At 37.3% G+C, this 21,911-nt stretch overlaps 3 protein-coding genes and 1 pseudogene across 3 annotated transcripts; all 4 read left to right on the top strand.

The window, feature by feature from the left end:
- The first annotated feature begins 191 nt into the window (after nucleotides 1-191).
- Nucleotides 192-2,812, top strand: UVI4 (uv-b-insensitive 4). Its single transcript, XM_008242593.2, has 3 exons — nucleotides 192-352; nucleotides 686-1,100; nucleotides 1,884-2,812. Exons 2-3 carry the CDS (start codon nucleotides 699-701, stop codon nucleotides 2,268-2,270), a joined length of 789 nt encoding a protein of 262 aa, XP_008240815.2. The 5' UTR covers nucleotides 192-352; nucleotides 686-698; the 3' UTR covers nucleotides 2,271-2,812.
- A 5,856-nt stretch (nucleotides 2,813-8,668) lies between these two features.
- CYP712A1 (cytochrome P450, family 712, subfamily A, polypeptide 1) lies at nucleotides 8,669-10,537 on the top strand. Its single transcript, XM_008242592.2, has 2 exons — nucleotides 8,669-9,634; nucleotides 9,859-10,537. The coding sequence occupies exons 1-2, from the start codon at nucleotides 8,717-8,719 to the stop codon at nucleotides 10,486-10,488; spliced, it is 1,548 nt and encodes a 515-aa protein (XP_008240814.2). The 5' UTR covers nucleotides 8,669-8,716; the 3' UTR covers nucleotides 10,489-10,537.
- A 1,863-nt stretch (nucleotides 10,538-12,400) lies between these two features.
- LOC103339322 (cytochrome P450 93A3-like) lies at nucleotides 12,401-14,496 on the top strand. Its single transcript, XM_008242591.2, has 2 exons — nucleotides 12,401-13,324; nucleotides 13,739-14,496. Exons 1-2 carry the CDS (start codon nucleotides 12,419-12,421, stop codon nucleotides 14,369-14,371), a joined length of 1,539 nt encoding a protein of 512 aa, XP_008240813.2. The 5' UTR covers nucleotides 12,401-12,418; the 3' UTR covers nucleotides 14,372-14,496.
- A 4,694-nt stretch (nucleotides 14,497-19,190) lies between these two features.
- LOC148914747 (cytochrome P450 93A3 pseudogene) lies at nucleotides 19,191-19,613 on the top strand (annotated as a pseudogene).
- The last annotated feature ends 2,298 nt before the right edge of the window (nucleotides 19,614-21,911 follow it).

Genomic DNA, 21,911 nt, shown 5'->3' with positions numbered 1-21,911 from the left:
TTTGAAATCTAGTTATGAGAAAAAACTTGGAGATCCAAAATCTAAAAACAAACTTGGCTTGTTTATCCCGCTCATTAAGAAAATTTGAAATTTAATGGACAAAGACAATTCGAAATTTGGATCCCGCTAAGAAGAAGAAAAAGATAAAATGCCAAACACGTGCGAAATTTCCCAACACGTGCGAAACTTTGGGGTTGGGGTTTGGGCGTCTACAAGACCGCCCATTTTTCCAGTTTGAAAATTTGCCCATTCGCTCTCTCACAAATCCAAGCTTTCTCTTCTTCTACTTTCAGAGACCCCCCCACTTTACGCTGTCAAACGAAAACGCTCCAAAACCCTAATTCTCCTCCAGGTAAATCAATGGCCATCGGGGTTTCTCTCTAGGTCGATTTGTATGCTAAAATGAAGCATCTGGATCGCCCCTAAGATTATCATTTCCGATTGAAATGTCATCTGGGTCGGTAAAATTTTGGGGTTTCTTGATATGGTTACCCCTAATAGTAGAAGTTCTGATAGTAGTTTGCCTCCGAAAATTTTGCATTTTCTGGGGAACTGAGAGCTCTGCTCTCTTTTCCGTTGTGAAATCTCTTAAACTGTTTAGATCTGATTCAGGAACTCGTCGCGTTTTCTTGCGACAGTTCCCTTTGATTTTCTGTTTGATCTAAATTTCCTTTTGCCTTTTCAGTTTGTGTCGTGAAATGGCTGAAGCAAGAGATAGACTCTCAAGGCCGCCTGTTGATCTCGCAGACACCTATGCTCAATGGCTATCGCGCAATCGCAGTATTTACATAGATCCGCCAGAGCAGGTTCTTCAGGTTGTTCCAGACTTGTCGAGAACGCCAGCGAGACAGAGAGCCCCAACAGCATTAGGGTTTGGGGCCACCGGAGTTGTTGGTGGTGGAGGGCTCCTGAGGAGCAGTTTGAGGACTCCGAGGACCGGAAATGGGCGTGGTCGGATCCCATTTGGGTTTACGACACCGGCCAGAGAGAACACGCCGCCGGCCGGGAGTTCTCGCCGGAGAAGGGGCAGATCCAGTAACAGCGTGTTACCTTCTTGGTACCCAAGAACCCCTCTCCAGGATATCAGTGCTGTTGTGAGGGTAAGAGTCACTTTCTTGACCCTTTGTCTTTCCGTGTTGCTTGTTTAGTTAATTGAGCGATGGATTTAATTGCGTTAATCTGACGGTTGTATATGGCCTTAGTTTGATTGGTTTGATTTGATTGAGTTCATTTCATGTCTGTTTGATTAGTTTGCAGTGACCCATTTCTTGGTTTATTGAATGGCTCTTAGTTTAACTTGGTTTAATTTAATTGAGTTAATTTCATGTCTGTTTGATTAATTTGAAGTAACCCATTTCGTGGTTGATTGATATATCATATGGGTTTCACTTTTTCTTTGTTTGTAGTAATTGACGTATTAATTTTATTGCAATTTGGTCTGGGTTTGATTGATTCTTATTCTGTAGCAATTAATGTGTTGAGCGCATGTCTCCCTAAATCTTGATTTGTTGTGTTCTCTTGGACTGCATTAATGTCTTGTTGTCATGCGGTTTAGAATTTATAAAGATGAAAAACACATGTGTATGTGTTTGGTGTATAGTAAGAAGTTGTATAAAAATTTAGTTGAGTAGTTTTTTTATTTTTATTTTTATTATGAGGAATCTGAGGTCCCAGTTCTCCTGGCAAACAGGTAGTTTAGCGTTAATTGTGTGTTGGTTCAGCTTTTTTGGCCTTAATAGTATGCACATTTATTCTATTGTATGTACTTTGTATACTAGTTGTGGTATAATGCATTGATTAGTTCATTGATTAGCTCATACTTGTTATACAATATGAATATCTCTTTCCATACTTCAATTGCCCAATTTAATACTTCTAAGCAGGCCATTGAAAGGAGAAGAGCACGCTTGGTTGAGAACGATGGCCAACACACTGAGGGTCAAGTTCCACAGGGCCGGAATATACTTGATCAATATCTGCTAGTGCCAGGTGCTCAATTTGAGCATGGTGTTCCTGTTACTCCATATTCAGCTGTTCGAACCAAGCAATGCCCACCTCCTTCCGTTGGTAGAGTGCAGAAAATTATAAGGGAGGCCACTAACACTCAGACTGCTGAAGGGGAATTTCTTACACCACAGAAGAAACTATTGAACTCAATTGACACAGTTGAGAAAGTGGTGATGGAAGAACTTCAGAGGCTGAAGAGGACCCCCAGTGCTAAGAAGGCTGAGAGGGAGAAAAGAGTTCGAACTTTGATGTCAATGCGATGAGGGAGCAGCAACATTAGCATTGGAACATAGGAGATTGGACAAGGTTTAGAGCAGTTGAGGCTTATCACCTTCTGGTGATACATTTCTGACCCTCAGTGAGACTTATCACCTTCTGGTGATACCGTTTTGATACTCAGTTAGACGGTTATCATCCTCTGGTGATATTGCCTACCATATGACTCTTATCATCTTCTGGTGATATTGCCTACCATATGACTTTTATCATCTTCTGGTGATAACTTTACTTTGACTTGGCAGATTTTGTTTTTGTTTTGAAACTTAATGTGCTTTAGGTCTTAGTATACAGGGGCAGTTATCACTGCTAAAGTTCTCAGTGTGAGGTTACTATATTCTTGTGTCTAGTTGCCATCATTCTTTGATGGTCTTAGCAGTAGATAAGTGGTTGAAATGGTGTATATATAGGGCCACATCTCCATCTTTGTTGTATTTGTTCAGATCATTTCTCATGTACAATGATGCCAATTACTTTTCGTTTATGACGTGAAGCATTTGTTCTCATCAAATGCAGTTTGATTCTCTAATGTTCTGGAATTTTATGTTCATTCATAGATGCAGCAGTTAAATGTGAGACTGTCATTGTATACTATGGTTTTAAGATTTGTATATCTAATTCGGAAATCATGGAAACTTCGGTTGCTGATTTGAGTATATACTATGGGATTAGAAAAAAATGAACAAGTTGATGAGAAAGAAGGAAATATTTGCCTATCACAGAGAAAAAAGAAATAAATCTAGCAGCAGGCTGAGATATGTCATGTCTGGATTCAGATTACTGCATACCTGCTACTCGAGTTCGGCTCGATACAAAGTCAAGCCTCCTCCACATTTTTACTCTTACAGTTGGTAAGTTATATAGCCAAGTGGAAGAAGTGAAACAGGGGAAGTGGGAATGTTTGATCCAAAAAAGTGAATTAGTATTGGAATTATGTGGGACGAGTTTAAATTTGCCATTACCAATTGAAGTGATTGCAAAAACCAAGCTGCAAGCCGGTAGGGTAATGTATTGTGGTATGGATATTCACCATGAGCAAAAGATAAGAACCAAACCAGAGGAAGAACAAGTATTGGCTGTTTGCAATGGTGGTACATTATATAATAAATATTGAGTGCTGCTATTTCCACCTTTGTCTTATTTCTCTACGCATCTTATCCTCCCACCCACCATGTTAATTTTTAAAAACACAATCCTATCTTTCTACCCACCATTATTCATAAAATACCATTTAATTATTAATTCAAGTAAATTCTCTTTGCTAATCATTAGTAGTTGAGTTATGAAGAGGTAAATTTGTGCCGGGATGCAAAGGGTGCTGAGGCGTTTGATCTACTAGGGGATCGATTTCACGAAAGGCAATAGTAAGATGGGTGAAAAAACTTACAAGACTTTGTTAAAATGCACTGCATTTTGTAAATGGGGAGTAATTCAATACTGGTCCTGTGAGTTCAAGACGTATATACCTTATCCTTGTTTGGATTCATATATCAGATTTGAAATCTCAAATATCATGAGATGCCGAGTTTCGACGATATGGTCAAGGCTGATTGGATGCAATAATGTGACTGCCACGATTGACTATTGGGATGAAGATGTAATGGCATAGCATGTATGTTCTGCTATGCGCTTGGTGGCTCTCTTGAATCACTATTCAAGGATGAGCTGGGATTGCTCAGAATGGTGGAGGTTAATTTATGCATTTCTAGGAGACATTAAAAACCAAAGAGAGTAGAGTAGGTGGATTATGTGAGTTGAGGTGTTTTGTCCTAAGTTCTTAAAAGCCATTTTACAAAGAGGTAAATTTGTCTTTAAAATTTGAAGATAAGATGGGTGGAGAAACAGGACATGGAGATGGAAATAGCAGCAAGCTAAATTTTTTGAGCAAGATTGTCTCTATGGCACTGGATCACTTTATCATTAAATTTCCTTCTAGTTTTACTAGGCATGAATCTAGTGGTTTTTGGCCACATTAATATGTATATGTTTTATATTAAAGCTTATTGGAAATTAGTTCATAGAGTATGAACTAGTGTGCTTTATATAATTTAATGTATTCTCTTATTTCTATAAAACAATATAGAAATTGTAAGTTAACAAGATCACTAGATTTTAAGCTAGCCCACTGTTGAAAAATTTCTAGTTCCGCCTTTGCATAAATTATATATTAATACAAAACAAAGAAGAGTGTGGCTCAAAATAGCAAGCTCGTGGACTAAATGGCAAGCAGTTACCTTTAGTGCAGGCCACTGTTGTTCTTAGCCCCTCCTCCATGAGAGAAACTCTCATATAACAGAGATAACACTTTTTACTATCCTCGGCCAATAATGCAATGACACATATGATAACTTTCTACATGTTATTGTATTATTTGCTCAGAATAGCAAAACAAGGCTATCCTCATACATATAAGTTTTTGCTCCTCCACAGACTGCCTAGACTTGACTTGTGATAAAAGAACAATGGAGAAGAATGGAGCAAGGACTTGACTTTTAGAGCATTTCCAAGAAGCTGGGGAGGGATGGGGAAATGGTGTTTCCAACAACACAAAGCTGTCAGGGCAAGGTGTGTGCCCAAAAAAAAATTTGCTGGGCTAGCCCTTGGGAGGTCCAGAGCAACAAAACTCGTTTTGACTAATGTCAAGTATGCTTAAATTTTTAGCGTTGCGCGCAAGCGCTAACTTAAAAATTGACGCCATTACCGTGGACTGAGTCTATTCCACGTGCCGTCATCGATCAACTTTATTCCAAATCCAACGCTTCTCATTTTTCGCGAATAAAAAATGAAAAAAAATCGAAGTCGCACAACGCTTCTTCCACGTGGCGATGCTCGGGCACTGATGAAGTTCTTCCAAGAATCCAACGACAATTCAATCGCCAAAAATAATGAAAAAATGAAAAAATCGAAAAATTTGAAAAATACCCAAAAAATACTGATGTTTTTTCTATAAATACCAACAAATACGTGTGCGCAATTTTAGGATGAAAATCTTATCTGAAATTTGAAATTCAAATGAAATTTGGAATTGGTAATTTATCTGAATTTGAATTTGAAATGTATCTAAATTCAAATTTTGAATTTATCTCAAATTTGAATTTTGAAATGTATCTGAAATTTGAAATTTATATGAAATTTGAAACCGAAAATCTTATCCGATATGAATAGTATTGACACGTAGGAACCCAAAAATCTTATCCGAAAATATTATTCAAATTAATTGTTTAAATAAACAAAGTTGTGAAAAAACAAAAAATGAATAGTATTTGCCATGGCAAGGGCTAACTTTGAAACACACATTTGTTTGGGAGCTAGGCGTCTATTCACATGAATAGTAATCGCCCTAGGGCTCCTCATGCCCATGACAAGGGCTAACTGGTGGAAGTGCTCTTAATATAGGAAGAGGCTGCAAAGGCAAACTTAGTAGTGCTGCGTGCGTGCATCCCTTGCATTCAAATGGTGCCCATGTCCTGTAACAGGCTCAACTATAGAAAGGTTTCCAACATAGCTCTTCAGTCTCCAAACCAGCTAATACCCTGTTCATTTGAAAATTAATTTTCATAACTTAAAAGGAAAATAAATAGAATGGTTTTGATGGTTATTGGTTCGTGAAGACAAACCGAATCGGGTGCCATGAGAGAGTGTAATTGGTACTTAAGTGAAAGGGGTAAATTAAAACCCCAATGGACAGATGTATGACAATAATGATCAAATAAACTTGGAGACAATATGACTAGTGAATAACTAGTCATAGACCTATGAACATATAAGCATAACACAAATGCACAACATATCAAATATTCAAATCCCTGCAAGCCTACAAGATAACTACATGACAACCTAGACACTCAGAAGGACCGGTCAATCTAGGCATTCCCTGTGCTAGCAACAACTAGAGTGATAGATGTGTGAACATTCATCAACATTTCAGATATAACACAAACAATATGACTAGGCATATAAATCAGAGAATCACACCAGAAATGTTTACCCAAAAACCCACCATGGTTCATCACTCCGACCAGGCAAACTAGGGTTCATCACTCCGACCAAGCAATCAACTAAGTTAAGAAGGTTCTTATAGAAAAAGTAATCACAAATTCAAGCAATCCTAGGTCTATTTAGGAAATGAGCACTACCTTCACGTGCAACCTTCTTCTCCAAACTTAGTTGAGCAAGTAGCTTGTGCTTCATGGAAATGGTAGCTAGTCTATCAGCGCTTTCACCATGGCACCGCAACTCAGCTCCGGATTGACAGATCGATGAATATGTAAATTCAATGAATAAAAGATCGATTTCTTCAAGAAACCATTCTTGAAGAAATTAATCCAAGAATCTGATCTAGATATGAATGAGAATGTGTTTAACTATCATAGATGCAGATTTTGAATAACAAAGCAGATTTCAAATTTTTTTTGAAAATATCATTTTGGAAACCTCATATCTCACTCATCTCACCATTTGCAGAGGAGAAAAATAAGATGACTCTATTTCTCTCTCTCAAAAATGAAGAATGAATGTGAAGAGGATTTCAAATATCAAAGCATATTTTAAAAACCATTTTTCAAAATCTCATAATGAAAACCCAAACTTCACAGAGAAGGAAGAAAAGCAGAGAAGAAAGGCTCTCAAAATTCTATATTTCTGTCAAAGTGATGGCTACAGTATTGTAGCCTCCATTTTTACCCAAAAAGAAATCTACCCTAAATTCCCCCAACTGGCAGCCACTCATTGACTTCATAATAAGACAAAAAAGTCATCAGGATAGAAAACTATAGCTGGTAACACGTGAGAAATTGAATGAGCTGGCAGTAATGGATGACTAGTCATCACGTTGACTCGATATGTCCTAATATTTATACAAGGCATGATTTACCTTTGAAGATCTTGATTGCATCGTGCCACTGTTGATCTTAGCCATAGTAATCATCTAAAATTAGACTATCCTAGTCTAATTAACCTAGAGCGATGTATTACATGTGCAATTACAAAGTTGTCAAGGAAAGCAAAAAGCCTTAGCTAAACATAATCTAATATTTATACAATGCATGATTTATCTTTGAAGATCTTGATTGCATCGTGCCACTGTTGATTTTAGCCATAGTAATCATCTAAAATTAGACTATCCTAGTCTAATTAACCTAGAGCGATGTATTACATGTGCAATTACAAAGTTGTCAAGGAAAGCAAAAAGCCTTAGCTAAACATAACCTAACAGAGAGAGAGAGAGAGAGAGAGAGAGAGAGAGAGAGAGAGAGAGAGAGAGAGAGAGAGAGAGAGAGAGAGAGAGAGAGAGAGAGAATATGTTTTTGAGTTTATAAAATTGGATCTAAGTAGAATAATAAACGGGCCCTTAGCTTGATTATCATTTCTTCAATAAGAAAAACAAGAAATTATTCATCTTACAAAATGACAAATCCAAGACAAGGACTTCAAACCAAAGCCCAAATAAAAAAACAAAGGGCAATTGGGTGCTTCCCCTTGCTTATGCCGACTACAAGAATTTTACAGATGGTCTTATCTAAAGCCCTTGGATGAGACTTTATTTCTTAATCGTTAGATTAAATTAATTAACTATTGGATCAAATTAGTTAATTTGATTCAACGGTTAAGGCCTTCACTATAAAATGACTCATGGTGACTAAGGTTTTCTTGCTTTTCTGTTGCGCCTCTTTTGTTGTTGGGCCTTTGTTTGTTTTGACAGTGCGCTATGTACTCTTATGTACTCTTTTGGGCCTTGTCGAAGAGTACATATTCCATGAGTTTTATTTATCTAGCTAATTCATTAAGCTATCTACCATGAGTTTTATTTATCTAATGAAATTCAAGCTTGACAACCAACAACAAAAAAAAAAAAAAAAAAAAAAAAAAACCTCCTCCTCTTTTTTGGTGTTGTTTAATTCTGTTCAAGTTTGTACTTTTATTTTTATATTACATGAATGGAATTTAATTAAGGATGAGATGACACATAATGATGGTGCCCTAATCTTCTTATCTTATTAAACAATGTTCTAGGACCACAACCATTCGTACGAGGACCACTCAATTATGATGAAGATAATAAAAATCTAAGCTAGCAAAGCACCAAACACAAGACTTTCAGGTTTTGCAATCGGTCAGTCCTCTGATCAAAACCCCAAAATTCAAAATTTGAGAACTTAAGGACCTTCTTGAACTCTATTATTGTTTGTCTTTTCCATAAAGCAAAGTTGGGGAACAAGATTCTAATTGGGTTTCCAGCAACCCCATCACCATACCAACTTTCTTTGTGTCCACAGGACAAATATTAAAGTGTAAATATATTCTTGATATTGAAAGCCTGCCCTCATTGATACCCCACTCATAAAACAAAAGGGAAAGCATATACTATATATTTAGGCTAATTGTGAATCCCAACCCTAACATATGAACAATATTTGCTCTACCACAAATCCATATGGCCACTTATATTCCTATTGACATGCCCTATTACTACTTGCCATTCTTCATTTGCTTTATCTTTGCCTTCCTTGTCCACTTCTTCATCAAAAGCTATATGAAACCAAAGCCTTCAAGTCAAGACCCACCTAGTCCACCAGCCCTACCCATCATTGGTCACCTCCACCTCATTGGCTCTGTCCTCCCCAAGTCCTTCCAAACACTAGCTCGCCGCTATGGCATCCCTCTCATGCAGCTACGCCTCGGAGCTGCCACATGCATTGTGGTTTCAAGTGCTGAAGTTGCCAGAGAAATCTTCAAGAATCATGACATCATATTTTCTTCGAGGCCCGAATTTGGTTCCTCCGAGCACTTCATTTATAGAGGCTCTCGATTTCTCTTGGCCCCCTACGGAGAGTACTGGCGGTTTATGAAGAAGCTTTGCATGAATAAGCTTTTGGCTGCCCCACAACTCAATTTATCCGTTGATATTCGAGTGGAGGAGGTGGCGAATCTTGTGGAGAAGGTAACAAAGAGGGCAAGAGAGGGACAACCTTGCGATTTGAGCAGTGAACTAACGACCTTGACGAACAATACAATATGTAGGATGGTGATGAGCACGAGATGCTCGGGAAGTGACAATGAGGCCGAGGAGATTAAGAAGCTCATTGATGAGTGCATGAAGCTTGGAGCCAAGTTGAGTGTGGGTGATGTGTTGGGGCCTCTCAAGATATTTGATTTCTCCGGTACTGCGAAGAAGCTTGGATCTGTGTTACAACGGTTTGATGGGCTGGTGGAGAGAATCATGAAAGAGCATGAAGGAAGGTCTGAAGTAGGAGAGCAAGGGAGAGATTTGATGGATATATTGTTGGAGATATATAGAGACCCTACTTCTGAAGTGAAGTTATCAAGGAATGACATTAAGTCCTTCTTGCTTGTAAGATCTTCAATTCTTTGGCAGGCTATACTGATCTCTCTCTCTTTGTCTCTGTCTCCCTTTCATTGACATACAATTAATTTAGACCGTTAATTAGGTGAAATGTTATTTTAAAATGTAGTGCCAAATTTACAGTATGATAACATAACATATCAGATATCGAGTAAGAAAACACTTTTTGTTACTGACCCAATTGTTTAATAATTTTGAATGTGCTTATTTAGGACATATTCATGGCCGGCACTGACACGTCATCAGCAGCCATGCAATGGGCCATGGGAGAGCTCCTCAGTCATCCACAAGTTTACAAGAAGCTCAGGGAGGAGATCGATATAGTTGTGGGGGTTAAGAGGTTGGTCAGAGAATCAGACATCCCAAATCTCCCTTATCTTCGAGCTGTTATCAAGGAAATCCTAAGGCTTCACCCTTCAGGACCTTTCATCATTAGGGAATGTATTGAGGACTGCAAGGTATACGGTTCAATTGTTAAGGCAAAGGCACGCATCCTAATCAATGCTTATGCAATCATGCGCGACGCAGATTTGTGGACGGATCCAGATGAGTTCATACCAGAGAGGTTTCTGGATAGCTCAGAGGAGAAAATTGGAGAGCATCAAATGGAGCTGAAGGGCTGGAATTTTCGATACGTCCCGTTTGGAAGTGGGCGGAGAGGTTGCCCTGGTGCATCTCTTGCTATGCTGGTGATGCACTCGACGATTGCAGCCTTAGTACAGTGCTTTGATTGGAAAGTCAAGGATGGGGAGAAGATTGATTTGGAATTAGGGTCAGGGTTTGCAGCAGAAATGGCAAAATCACTTGTGTTATACCCTATAGCACGTCTCAATCCGTATTAAGCATATGTAATTGTTGAATATTTAAAATAAAAAAGGTGTTTTGTATGAAGGGCTACTTATATATATATATATGTGTGTGTGTGTGGGGGTTAAGTTTGGTTATTGTAAAGATTGTTTTATTTTATCAAATACAAAGAAGTAATAGGAAATTGTTATTCAGTAGTACAGATATCAATCTAATAATGTCCGTATCACGATTCATCATAATCTTATATAATTAAACAATTGCCTACCGATTGTTAAAGCAAAATGAAGTTTGTGGAAGCAATTGCCTCTTCACTGATTGAACCTATTATTACTTGTCATTCAACAGCATTGAGCTGGACAAGGCAAGGGCCAATATGTTCAAAACGTAGCAAATGATGAGTTTTAAAATTTGAGGTTATGTTGTAGGAGATAAATGATATAGCTCATTATCTGTTGGAGTAATTTTTGTATGTTTCGGGTACACAAGCCATCATTTTGTTGTTGTTGCCAAAGTTAGGAAAGGGGAGCCCTTTTCCACTAAACTAGCCCCATTGGCCAAAGTTGACGTGCTTGAATTAATGGAGTAAAGAAAATTATCGCTGAAAATTTATGTATTTAATTTTGATTTAGAGCCATCCAAATAATCCTCTTTTCAGGGTTCAACCCGCAATTAATCCAGACCACTATAGTCACTCTTCTTTGTTCCATGAAGGTGGTTTTTGATTGCAAACAAGAAATATTTTTAAATCTAAATTTATTAAAGATAAAAGCCCATTTAAGCAAGATAGGGGAAAGAAAAAGAATACAAAGCAGAATCCAAAACTCAGCAACCAACAAGATAAGTATCTCTCTGAATTAATCTCTCTTTTTAGGGTTATGAAGATACATCAATTAAATACAAATAGTCCTTCAATCAATGACAGAAGGTTATGAAGATATGTATCTCTCTTAATTAATCTTTGCCCATCCTAGTCATCTGGTCCCTAGGCTTACATCATATTGAAAATTAAGGAAGTCCAAAAGCTTTTATCCAAAAACAGTCCTCCTAATACAAACGATGTTAGGTCAGATGTCTATTAGACATCTAAAGTTTTATTCTTTTGGGGTGACTTTAATTACAATTTTATTATAAAGTACGTTTAATGATTTAAGGACCACATTAGAATCACCCTATTTTTATTTGTGGTCCTAAAATCCTATTTCTTTTGTGTTTTTTTGACAAAATTTGGCTGACATCAAACAGCTAATGGGCGTACGGATTTTTGTTTCGCATTATAAAATAATGGAGGGAAGGACATGATGACCAGCGAAGACAATGATCCCCAAATATAGATAAGAAACAGTTCTGTTGCATATAACTTGTATTTTCGCATATATGTGATGCGAATCTCACAATTTCTCATCCGCTTTGATCTTTTGATTTACCAGTATACGATTAGTCGCAGCAGATCTTGCAATTTATTTGTTAAGGTTGACTTCAACACTGTAATTTGGGATGTCCGCAATGATTATTTGGTCTGTGACATTTAGTCTCCACTTTGTTGAAGAAGTTTTAAGATGAAATCTTATGGCGACATTTGTTGAATAACATAAAAAAGGCTACATTCATGTCCATTATTTGAAGTGTTTTAACCAAAAAACACTCTCAAGCACATTCTTGATATATTGACATGATGAAACCACTTAGGCAGATAACCCATTATAAATTGTAAAAGATTAACCCTTTAGGACAATGCTAAAGGACCAACTTCTTACGTACTAGATTATGTGAGGCAATTGATGGGTGCTTATATGTGCCTCAATTATTATCGTTAATTGTTAATTAGCACATTGATCGTCATCTCATTGATGTGATTAGCTCTCCACCTCCATAATTTAGAAGATTATATATAAGAGCTATCAATAAGTGTTTCTCATGGAATTAATCACCTCTAGCACTCTTTGTTAATAGTCCACTAGTCAAATGATTATGGCTAGTTTCCTTGAATACCTTGTATTTTTCCTCGTATGGTTAGTCTCTTTCATCTTGTTCCGAACCATCTTCACCAAGCCTAGAAGTCTCCCTCCAAGTCCACGAGCCCTACCAATCATTGGCCACCTCCACCTCCTTGGCCGCATCCCTCACCAAGGCCTGCACAAGCTTTCGAACCGCTATGGACCTTTAATTCATCTCTTCCTTGGCTCCATACCATGTGTCGTTGCCTCCTCACCAGAAATGGCCAAAGAATTCCTCAAAACCAATGAAACGTCCTTCTTGAACCGCCCCAAGATGGCGAATGTAGACTACCTCACTTATGGCTCAACGGACTTTGCCATGGCTCCCTATGGACCTTACTGGAAGTTCATGAAGAAGCTTTGCATGACTGAACTCCTCGGAGGCAGAATCCTAGAGCAGAATCTGCCGATTCGGGATGACGAGATCAAGCGATTTTTACATGTTGTGCTAAGCAAAGCTGATAAAGGTGAAGAACTAGATGTTGGGTCAGAGCTTGTGCGGCTAAGCAACAACATCATATCGAGGATGGCACTAAAACGACGGTGTTCGGAACAAGACGAAGAAGCCCACATGGTGAGGGAGTTGGTGGGAAAGATGAATGAGCTTGCAGGGAAATTTAATTTTACAGATATGTTTTGGTTCTGCAAGAATTTCGACTTGCAAGGATATGGAAAAAGGCTTAAAGAGGTCCGGGATAGGTACGATGATATGATGGAAAAGATTATAAAGGAGCATGAAGATGAAAGGAGGAAGAAGATTAAGGAAAGGGAGGGTGACGATGGATTGGATTTGCTTGATATTCTGCTTGATATATATGAAGACCAAGGCTCAGAGATCAAATTGTCAAGAGAAAACATTAAAAGCTTTATCATGGTAAATAGTCTTTTACGTGCACATTTATCAGCTAGAGACTAGAGTCGTCAAAATTTTATTTTCCAAATTAATTAACAATTATGAAAAAGTTGTGTTGAAAGTATTTGTCCTGCCTTAGAAAGTTAAGGGACCTATGATGGACTTATAAGGAGTTTAGCCACTGCCCCATACTCACAGTTGATTTTGGGGTGAAACCTCAACTTTCTTCATAGTACTAGAACATATTGGGCCTAACAGCCATACGTGCTCTCACGTCACCCAGTATATCATTTAAAGTCCCAAAATTTTGGTATTTAATTTTGTGTCTCGGCATTATCGTCTACATGATTCCATGGTAGCTCAAAAACGTTGGTATTTATTTTTGGCTTTGGGGCTATAAGGAAACTGACATATCTGACATATGAACTTTTACAGAACATGTTTGGCGCTGGGACTGACACATCTTCATCAACAATGTCATGGGCTATAGCAGAGCTAATTAACCACCCAAATGTGGTGGAAAAAGCAAGGGAAGAGATTGATTCTGTAGTGGGAAAAAGTAGATTGGTAGGAGAATCTGATACTGCTAACCTTCCCTACCTCCAGGCAATAGTGAAGGAAACACTGAGGCTTCACCCAGCAGGCCCAATGGTTGTAAGGGAGAGCACAGAAGAGTGTACTGTCAATGGATATACTATTCCAGCAAAGACCAGGCTCTTTGTGAATGTGTGGGCTATCAATAGGGACCCAAATCATTGGGAGAACCCACTTGAGTTCCAGCCGGAGAGGTTTCTTGCTGAGGAGGGCAGTGGGAAGAGCCCTTTGGATGTGAGAGGGCAGCATTTTCATTTTCTGCCTTTTGGGAGTGGAAGAAGAATCTGTCCTGGAACAACCTTATCTCTTCAGGTTGTGCAGGCAACTGTGGCTGCTATAATTCAATGCTTTGATTGGAAGGTTAGGGGTGGAGGTTCTGTGAACATGGAAGAGGCGCCTGGGATCACGGTTCCTAGGGCTCATCCCTTGGTTTGTGTCCCTGTGGCCAGGCTTAGCCCATTTCCAGCAACCTGATTTACATTGATTTCAAAATTAAGCATTCCAAAAGCTTGATATATCCTTCAAAAAACTAGCTACTGTTTTCTATGTTACCCTTTTTAATTGTTATTAGAAGGATCTATGCAAAAATATTTAGTTTATGCAACTGTTCCTCTTTATATTTTAAGTCTTCTAATTACCAAGCAAAGTGAAGCTTCTCTGTGCATCCAATATATATTGGATAAATTTCAAAGATAAACGAGTCAATGCACAAAGTAAAGAAATTTATAGTAAGAAATTAGAGCGGAAAATTTTCTCATTAATCAATCAGTACTTCTAAGCCATCTCAAGACAGAAAAATTCACTTCTCGTACACTTTCAGTTTGATAATAGTACGTATACCAAAAAAAAAAAAAAAGACTTCTCCCATTGATAAGCTCTATATTTTACAACATCATATGGTTGACAAAACTAGTTTGTAAGAACAGATTCAATGTCTGCAAGATAATCGTCAGATGTCACCGGTGAGTCAATGAGAGTTGGTCAGAAACTAGATTATATGCATGGTGGATGGAACTACACTGGCATAATTAGAGCTTGGCTTTTGGCATCCAAGAGTAGTCCCTAACGCATGTATGTCTTCATCCTTGATAGTGCCCGGGGTATTGGCTGTGTGATAAGTAAGTTGAATAACTCTGGATGCTGAGACATAAAGTTCTTCAAGATATCCTGCTTCCTCAGTTGGTGACATCGATAAAACGTGCAATCTGACTAAACCCGAAAATTTTCATCACCAGTGAACAGTTTATAACTTTTGAAAAATAAATCAACATTGAGTAAAATTAAAATGCAAGCACACAACAGCAGGAAAAAAAGAGAGCAGAGGAATGAGAATATACTTTCAATTGGGAGTCATTTCTTCTGGTAAATCATTGATTCAACGAGATCTGAGATCTCGATAGGTTTTGAGCCAACAATTGTCCCTTGACTCTCTTTCTGTTTGAAAACCTAAGAATGGAGGAGTTTTCCTCCATTATTTTCTGAGGAAACCTAGAATTCAAAAAACCAGATTTGCAGGAAATGAGAAAATGATGAAAGCCTTGAAAACAAGACCTACTATATATAGGACTTAGCTAGGATTTCTATGAAGGATGACACGGACTTTGCTCCTTATTTATAACATGGTGATGTATTCCATTTTATCTAACCAAACGTGCCAAAAAAATTTAGGTAATAATTTCCATACAAAGCTGAATTTAAATGGTAAATGAGGAATACAAAATTCTTGAAGAATGAAAATTTTAACTTACTTAGCAAAATATTTAAGTTATTGCTATAAAATGATTTCTATAAAATGCTTTTTCCTTGAAGAAGAAAATCAACATGTACTATAAATGAAATCCTTCTGATTATAAAATCAACAAGGCGATTAGACTTCAAGTTCATGTATGCTTTCGATATCGCTCTTTTGGCAAAGCAAGGATAAAGTTTGATTCAGAACCTTGATTCGTTGTCCTAGAAATTAATGTGCCTGTGATTCTTATGTTTAAAAAAGCATATATGGCCAACGGGCTCTAGTCCGGTGGAAAAAGGGCATTGACTTGCAGACTAGAGGCCTCGGGTTCAAACTTTCATGACATCTTAGTTGTGTGTGTGAGTGAAAAAACCCCATCTTCATGTAGTTTAGACTATCGCTTCTACTAAAAAAGAGATTAAAAAGCATATGTGAATCGAGGAAGATTATCGCTGGGTCCCTCAACCCTTCTTAGTGATACCAATTTTAGGTAATAACTTCCATAGAAAGATGAGTACAAAAAGGTAATTGAGAAAAACAGAATTCATGAAAATTGAATTTTCAGAATTAGCAAAGTATTCAAAATATTGCTATAAAATTCTTTTATTTAATTGAAAAAAGAAAAAGAAAAGACATTTAAGATCTATGAATATCGTAGCTCGTTCAAGAAAATAAGCTCTAGATTCATCAATATTCTCCTTAGGGTTTTTATCACGAATGGTCCATATGAACTTTTCAAAAGTCTTTGTTTGAATTCTCAAACCTTTAAATCAATCAATGTGTTTTTTAAACTTTTGGTCTACACATCACTTTGACAATCCAACACAGAAATATGAAAGCACTCTAAAACTTTTGAAAAAGATAATGAGTATTTACAACCATGCATCTATAGACAAAAAGTTTCACATACACTTTCAGTAAATTATCGATCCGATAAGAGATCCCAATATGTATCGAGCCAACAATTGTTGTTTGACTCCCTTTCTATTTGAGAACGTAAGAGTGGAGGTGTTTTCCTCCATTATGTACCTAGATGACCTAAATTTCAATGAATCTGATAGGCAGAAAGATCTCTTACTTGTGACTAAAGAAAGGGAAAAATATAAAACCCTTGAAAATTAAAAAGACCAAATATTGGACTTGGTAAGCATATCTATGAAGGTTGACAAAGGACTGCAGTCTTGCGTCCCTATTTGTAACATTGTGCTGTAGTTTCTACCAAACTGGCCAACAAATTTTAGGAAATCATTTCCATATAAAGCTGAATTTGAATGGTAAGTGATAAATACAGAATTCACAAAAATTGAATTTCCAAACCAACTTAGTAAAAAATCATTGTGTAAACTCAAATTCATAAGGAAAAAAAAGTTTACTCACACGATTGTTATCGTTCGTGGAAAGTTAGGGTTTAGTGTTTATTGAACACTAATCATATTTTTACTACAAAAAACCTTTGTTCATTCCGAAAATTATATATTAGTAAGCACTTTCACTACATGCATACAAGTTATCTCGAAGACCAGTAGTGGTTCTATAGTTGTCTAACTACGAGAACTAATCTCATGTGTTTGTAAGTTTGTATGCATGCACGGAATTGCTGCGGTTCCCTTTGTAAGCACCTTGGCACGCCGGTTAGGTGTCTGCCAATTGGCTTTCTGATTATATAACAAGTACATTATACATACCTACATTCATATCATCATAGTCATACAAATTATGTACAAACTCGAGGTTTCATGCACCTAAAATGTTCAAATATTTTATACAAAGTATTTCCTTTATTTTTCTAATTTTTTTTGAGCTACTACATATATTAGATGGTAAATAATAAGGAGTATATGGGAGTCGGGGGTCATGACAACCTGAGGCCTGCACCCAGCTCCTCCCCTGTTCGTGGTGGTTGCAAGTAAATTTATTCCTCTATATATGGATCAAATACAATTGTCCCAACTTGGATAAGTGGAGCCTTTAAGGATAGGTTGTTCTTTCATGCGGTAAAACAGAAAACCATAGTGCAACCAAGAGGCCGAAAGATGGAGACCCTAACAAGATACGATGGAAAGTTGGGCACACAGACATAATTGAGTATATTAAGTGGGAAAGTCCTTGAGTTGGAAGGTAGACCTTCCAATGGCTGTGATTTTCAGCATTAACCATTAGGATATATAATTAGAATATGATTTTCCATTATGAACAAGCTCTATATTTTCAATCATGCAATTGCTAAAACTAGTTTCTAAGTATTACACAGCTAATGTAAGATAATCAAAAGATGTTGCTGATGCAATCGAAGTGAATGAGAGAGATGGTCTCGAAACCCCTGACATCCTCATGATAGACATACAACGGCATTGGCAAGAGAGCCAAGAAATCCATATAATAATCATTGCATGGAAAGCTCTAAATTGGAAGTAGATATTCCATCATCAGCAATCTCCAGTGAGTAACATATATCATGAAATTTCAAAGTCTAATGTGCGGACAATTAATTGGATGAAGTGGAGCACGTGTGACTTAGACTTCACAATATGAAAAAATATGCTATGATATTATGAAAGAAATTGCGGTTCCACTTAAAAATCAATTGGCAAAGGGCTTTGTATATGCTCTTTTGGACTTGATAATCAGTATTGATACGAGATTAAAAATTAGGCCATGTGCGTGCTTTTCTTTGCCATTTCTTCCTTTCGACCTTGATTGGGAAAAAAAGTCGGTGCAAAAGCCGTCAATCTTTTACCTGCACATGAAATACAGTGATACAATTGCCAACAAAGAAGAAAACTAAGTAGATAAACTGAAAGTCAATTGATGCTGGGAGATTGTATTACAATCATAGATTGCAACTTCAGCTCCCTCTCGACTTTCAACTCTATTGGCAAATCCATAACTCAAGTATGGCAAGAGATGTTCCTTCACCAAATATGCTCCCAGCAACAGCCTGCTAACCTGCTCGATGGAGTTCTGTCCAACATCGCTTGTCAGCGTCTGCTTGATTTTCCAGGGGCCGAAAAGTGAAATATGATTAAATTAATGCATGAGACTCATACAAAACCAAAGAGAAAATGACACCAGAAAATGAGAATCAACACTGAGAAACCAACGCTACAAAAATTTCAAACCTCTGAAAAGAGCAAAAAGATCTTCCGATTCGTTTATCAGAATTTTTATCAAAATTATGGGTTTCTTTTCTTCATCAACTCTGAGCAAGTTTTAAATCAACCAAAGGAATTAGAGCATGTGAAACAGAAATATTACCAAACTAGACCAGACAGTATATGGGGGTGTAATATAAACAAGCCTTTTGAAAGACCAGACAGTATTCTATTTAGAATTCTTTTAGTGTTTACATACAGATCCACTTAACCTTAGGCTATCAAATCATGTTAGAGTTCGAAGCAACATTGAGCATAATAAACCCAAAAGTTGAATGTGGGTTGAAATCCTGCAACCCCCCACCAAAAGGAAAAATAAAGAAAAGGAGAAAACTAGTCGGATACTGCTAACCTTCCCTACCTCCAAGCAATAGTAAAGGAAACACTGAGGCTTCACCCAGCAGGCCCAATGGTTGTAAGGGAGAGCACAGAAGAGTGTACTGTCAATGGATATACTATTCCAGCAAAGACCAGGCTCTTTGTGAATGTGTGGGCTATCAATAGGGACCCAAATCATTGGGAGAACCCACTTGATGAGTTCCAGCCAGAGAGGTTTCTTGCTGAGGAGGGCAGTGAGAAGAGCCCTTTGGATGTGAGGGGGCAGCATTTTCATTTTCTGCCTTTTGGGAGTGGAAGAAGAATCTGTCCTGGAACTACCTTATCTCTTCAGGTTGTGCAGGCAACTGTGGCTGCTATAATTCAATGCTTTGATTCGAAGGTTAGGGGTGGAGGTTCTGTGAACATGGAAGAGACGCCTGGGATCATGGTTCCTAGAGCTCATCCCTTGGTTTGTGTCCCTGTGGCCAGGCTTAGCCCATTTCCAGCAACCTGATTTACATTAATTTCAAAATTAAGCATTCCAAAAGCTTGATATATCCTTCAAAAAAACTAGCTATTGCTTTCTATTTACCCTTTTTAATTGTTATTAGAAGGATCTATGCAGAAATGTTTAGTTTATGTAACTGTTCCTCTTTATATTTTGAGTCTTCTAATTACCAAGCAAAGTGAAGCTTCGCTGCGCATCTATATATATTGGATAATTTCAAAGATGAACGAGTCAATGCACAAAGTAAAGAAATTTATAGTAAGAAATTAGAGCGGCAAATTTTCTCATTAATCAATCAGTACTTCTAAGCCATCTCAAGACATAAAAATTCACTTCACGTACACTTTCAGTTTGATATAACAGTACGTATACCAAAAAAGAAAAAAAAAAGACTTCTCCCTTTGATAAGCTCTATATTTTATAACATCATATGGTTGACAAAACTAGTTTGTAAGAACAGATTCAATGTCTGCAAGATAATCGTCAGATGTCACCGGTGAGTGAATGAGAGTTGGTCAGAAACTAGATTATATGCTTGGTGGATGGAACTACACTGGCATAATTAGAGCTTGGCTTTTGGCATCCAAGAGTAGTCCCTAACGCATGTATGTCTTCATCCTTGATAGTGCCCGGGGTATTGGCTGTGTGATAAGTAAGTTGAATAACTCTGGATGCTGAGACATAAAGTTCTTCAAGATATCCTGCTTCCTCAGTTGGTGACATCGATAAAACGTGCAATCTGACTAAACCCGAAAATTTTCATCACCAGTGAACAGTTTATAACTTTTGAAAAATAAATCAACATTGAGTAAAATTAAAATGCAAAGCACACAACAGTAGGAAAAAAAGAGAGCAGAGGAATGAGAATATACTTTCAATTGGGAGTCATTTCTTCTGGTAAATCATTGATTCAATGAGATCTGAGATCTCGACAGGTTTTGAGCCAACAATTGTCCCTTGACTCTCTTTCTGTTTGAAAACCTAAGAATGGAGGAGTTTTCCTCCATTATTTTCTGAGGAAACCTAGAATTCAAAAAACCAGATTTGCAGGAAATGAGAAAATGATGAAACCCTTGAAAACAAGACCTACTATATATAGGACTTAGCTAGGATTTCTATGAAGGATGAGAAGGACTTTGCTCCTTATTTATAACATGGTGATGTATTCCATTTCATCTAAATACCAAACGTGCCAAAAAAATTTAGGTAATAATTTCCATACAAATCTGAATTTAAATGGTAAATGAGGAATACAAAATTCTTGAAAAATGAAAATTTTAACTTACTTAGCAAAATATTTAAGATATTGCTATAAAATGCTTTCTATAAAATGCTTTTTCCTTGAAGAAGAAAATCAACGTGTACTATAAATGAAATCCTTGTGATTTAGAAAATGGACCAGGGGATTAGGCTTCAAGTTCATGTATGTTTTCGATATCACTCTTTTGGCAAAGCAAGGATAAAGGTTGATTCAGAACCTTGATTCGTCGTCCTAGAAATTCATGCGAAGTCCCATGATTCTTATGTTTAAAAAAACATCTATGGCCAACGGGGTCTAGCCTGGTGGAAAAAGGGCATTGACTTGCAGATTAGAGGTCTCAGGTTCGAACCTCCATGACATCTTAGTTGTGTGTGTGGGTGAAAAACCCTCCTCTTTTTGTAGTTTAAATTATCGCTTGTACTCAAAATAAAAATAAAAAAAGCATATGTGAAGCGAGGAAGATTATCACTGGGTCCCTCAACCCTTCTTAGTGATACCAACTAGTGGAATGTCCGTTTGCTACAAACCATTTTCTTCCTTGAAGAAGTGGATTTTAATTCGATTTTTACCTTTTGCAGGAAACCTCCAGATTCCTTTGATATTAAATTATGATAACAAAGGTCAATTCACTGTTCGAAGTGCTTGTCGCATTTGATAGTCCAAAATCACAGTGTAGTGGATGCATGAGTTTTTATCAAAAGTAGCCAAAATTTATTCCCTACTTTTATAAATGTTAGTTTTTATAAAAACTTTCAAAAATAGCAGAAAACTCAGTTAAATAGACTAAAATACCCTCAAAACTAAAAACCCACATAAAACCTAAGAAGCAAAGTTACACCCAACAAAAAAAAAAACTGAGCTCGAAACCATTGAATTTTGCAGCCATGGCGAGCACCAGAGTTCTAAGGATTATGACAGAGAGGTTGAGCTATTTAGATTTACTGCTTTTCTAAAACAAATGTATGTGGGATGTCATTTATGAGTAGTGATATGCATTGACAATCCTATCGCTAGTGGATATACTTTCACCGGTATCACGTAAG

The sequence above is a fragment of the Prunus mume genome, linkage group LG8 (genome assembly GCF_029339155.1).
Source record: "Prunus mume cultivar Tortuosa linkage group LG8, ASM2933915v1, whole genome shotgun sequence".
In the NCBI taxonomy this organism is placed as follows: domain Eukaryota; kingdom Viridiplantae; phylum Streptophyta; class Magnoliopsida; order Rosales; family Rosaceae; genus Prunus; species Prunus mume.
Note: the sequence above shows the minus strand (reverse complement) of the source record. Positions and strands in the feature narration are given on the sequence as shown.

What these genes read in the sequence shown, in the direction of transcription:
- UVI4 (XM_008242593.2), top strand. Translation starts at nt 699, where the DNA reads ATGGCTGAAGCAAGAGATAGACTCTCAAGGCCGCCTGTTGATCTCGCA. An exon ending in ATATCAGTGCTGTTGTGAGG is followed by an intron (nt 1,101 to 1,883) that starts GTAAGAGTCACT and finishes ACTTCTAAGCAG; the next exon opens with GCCATTGAAAGGAGAAGAGC.
- LOC103339322 (XM_008242591.2), top strand. Translation starts at nt 12,419, where the DNA reads ATGATTATGGCTAGTTTCCTTGAATACCTTGTATTTTTCCTCGTATGG. An exon ending in ACATTAAAAGCTTTATCATG is followed by an intron (nt 13,325 to 13,738) that starts GTAAATAGTCTT and finishes GAACTTTTACAG; the next exon opens with AACATGTTTGGCGCTGGGAC.
- CYP712A1 (XM_008242592.2), top strand. Translation starts at nt 8,717, where the DNA reads ATGGCCACTTATATTCCTATTGACATGCCCTATTACTACTTGCCATTC. An exon ending in ACATTAAGTCCTTCTTGCTT is followed by an intron (nt 9,635 to 9,858) that starts GTAAGATCTTCA and finishes GTGCTTATTTAG; the next exon opens with GACATATTCATGGCCGGCAC.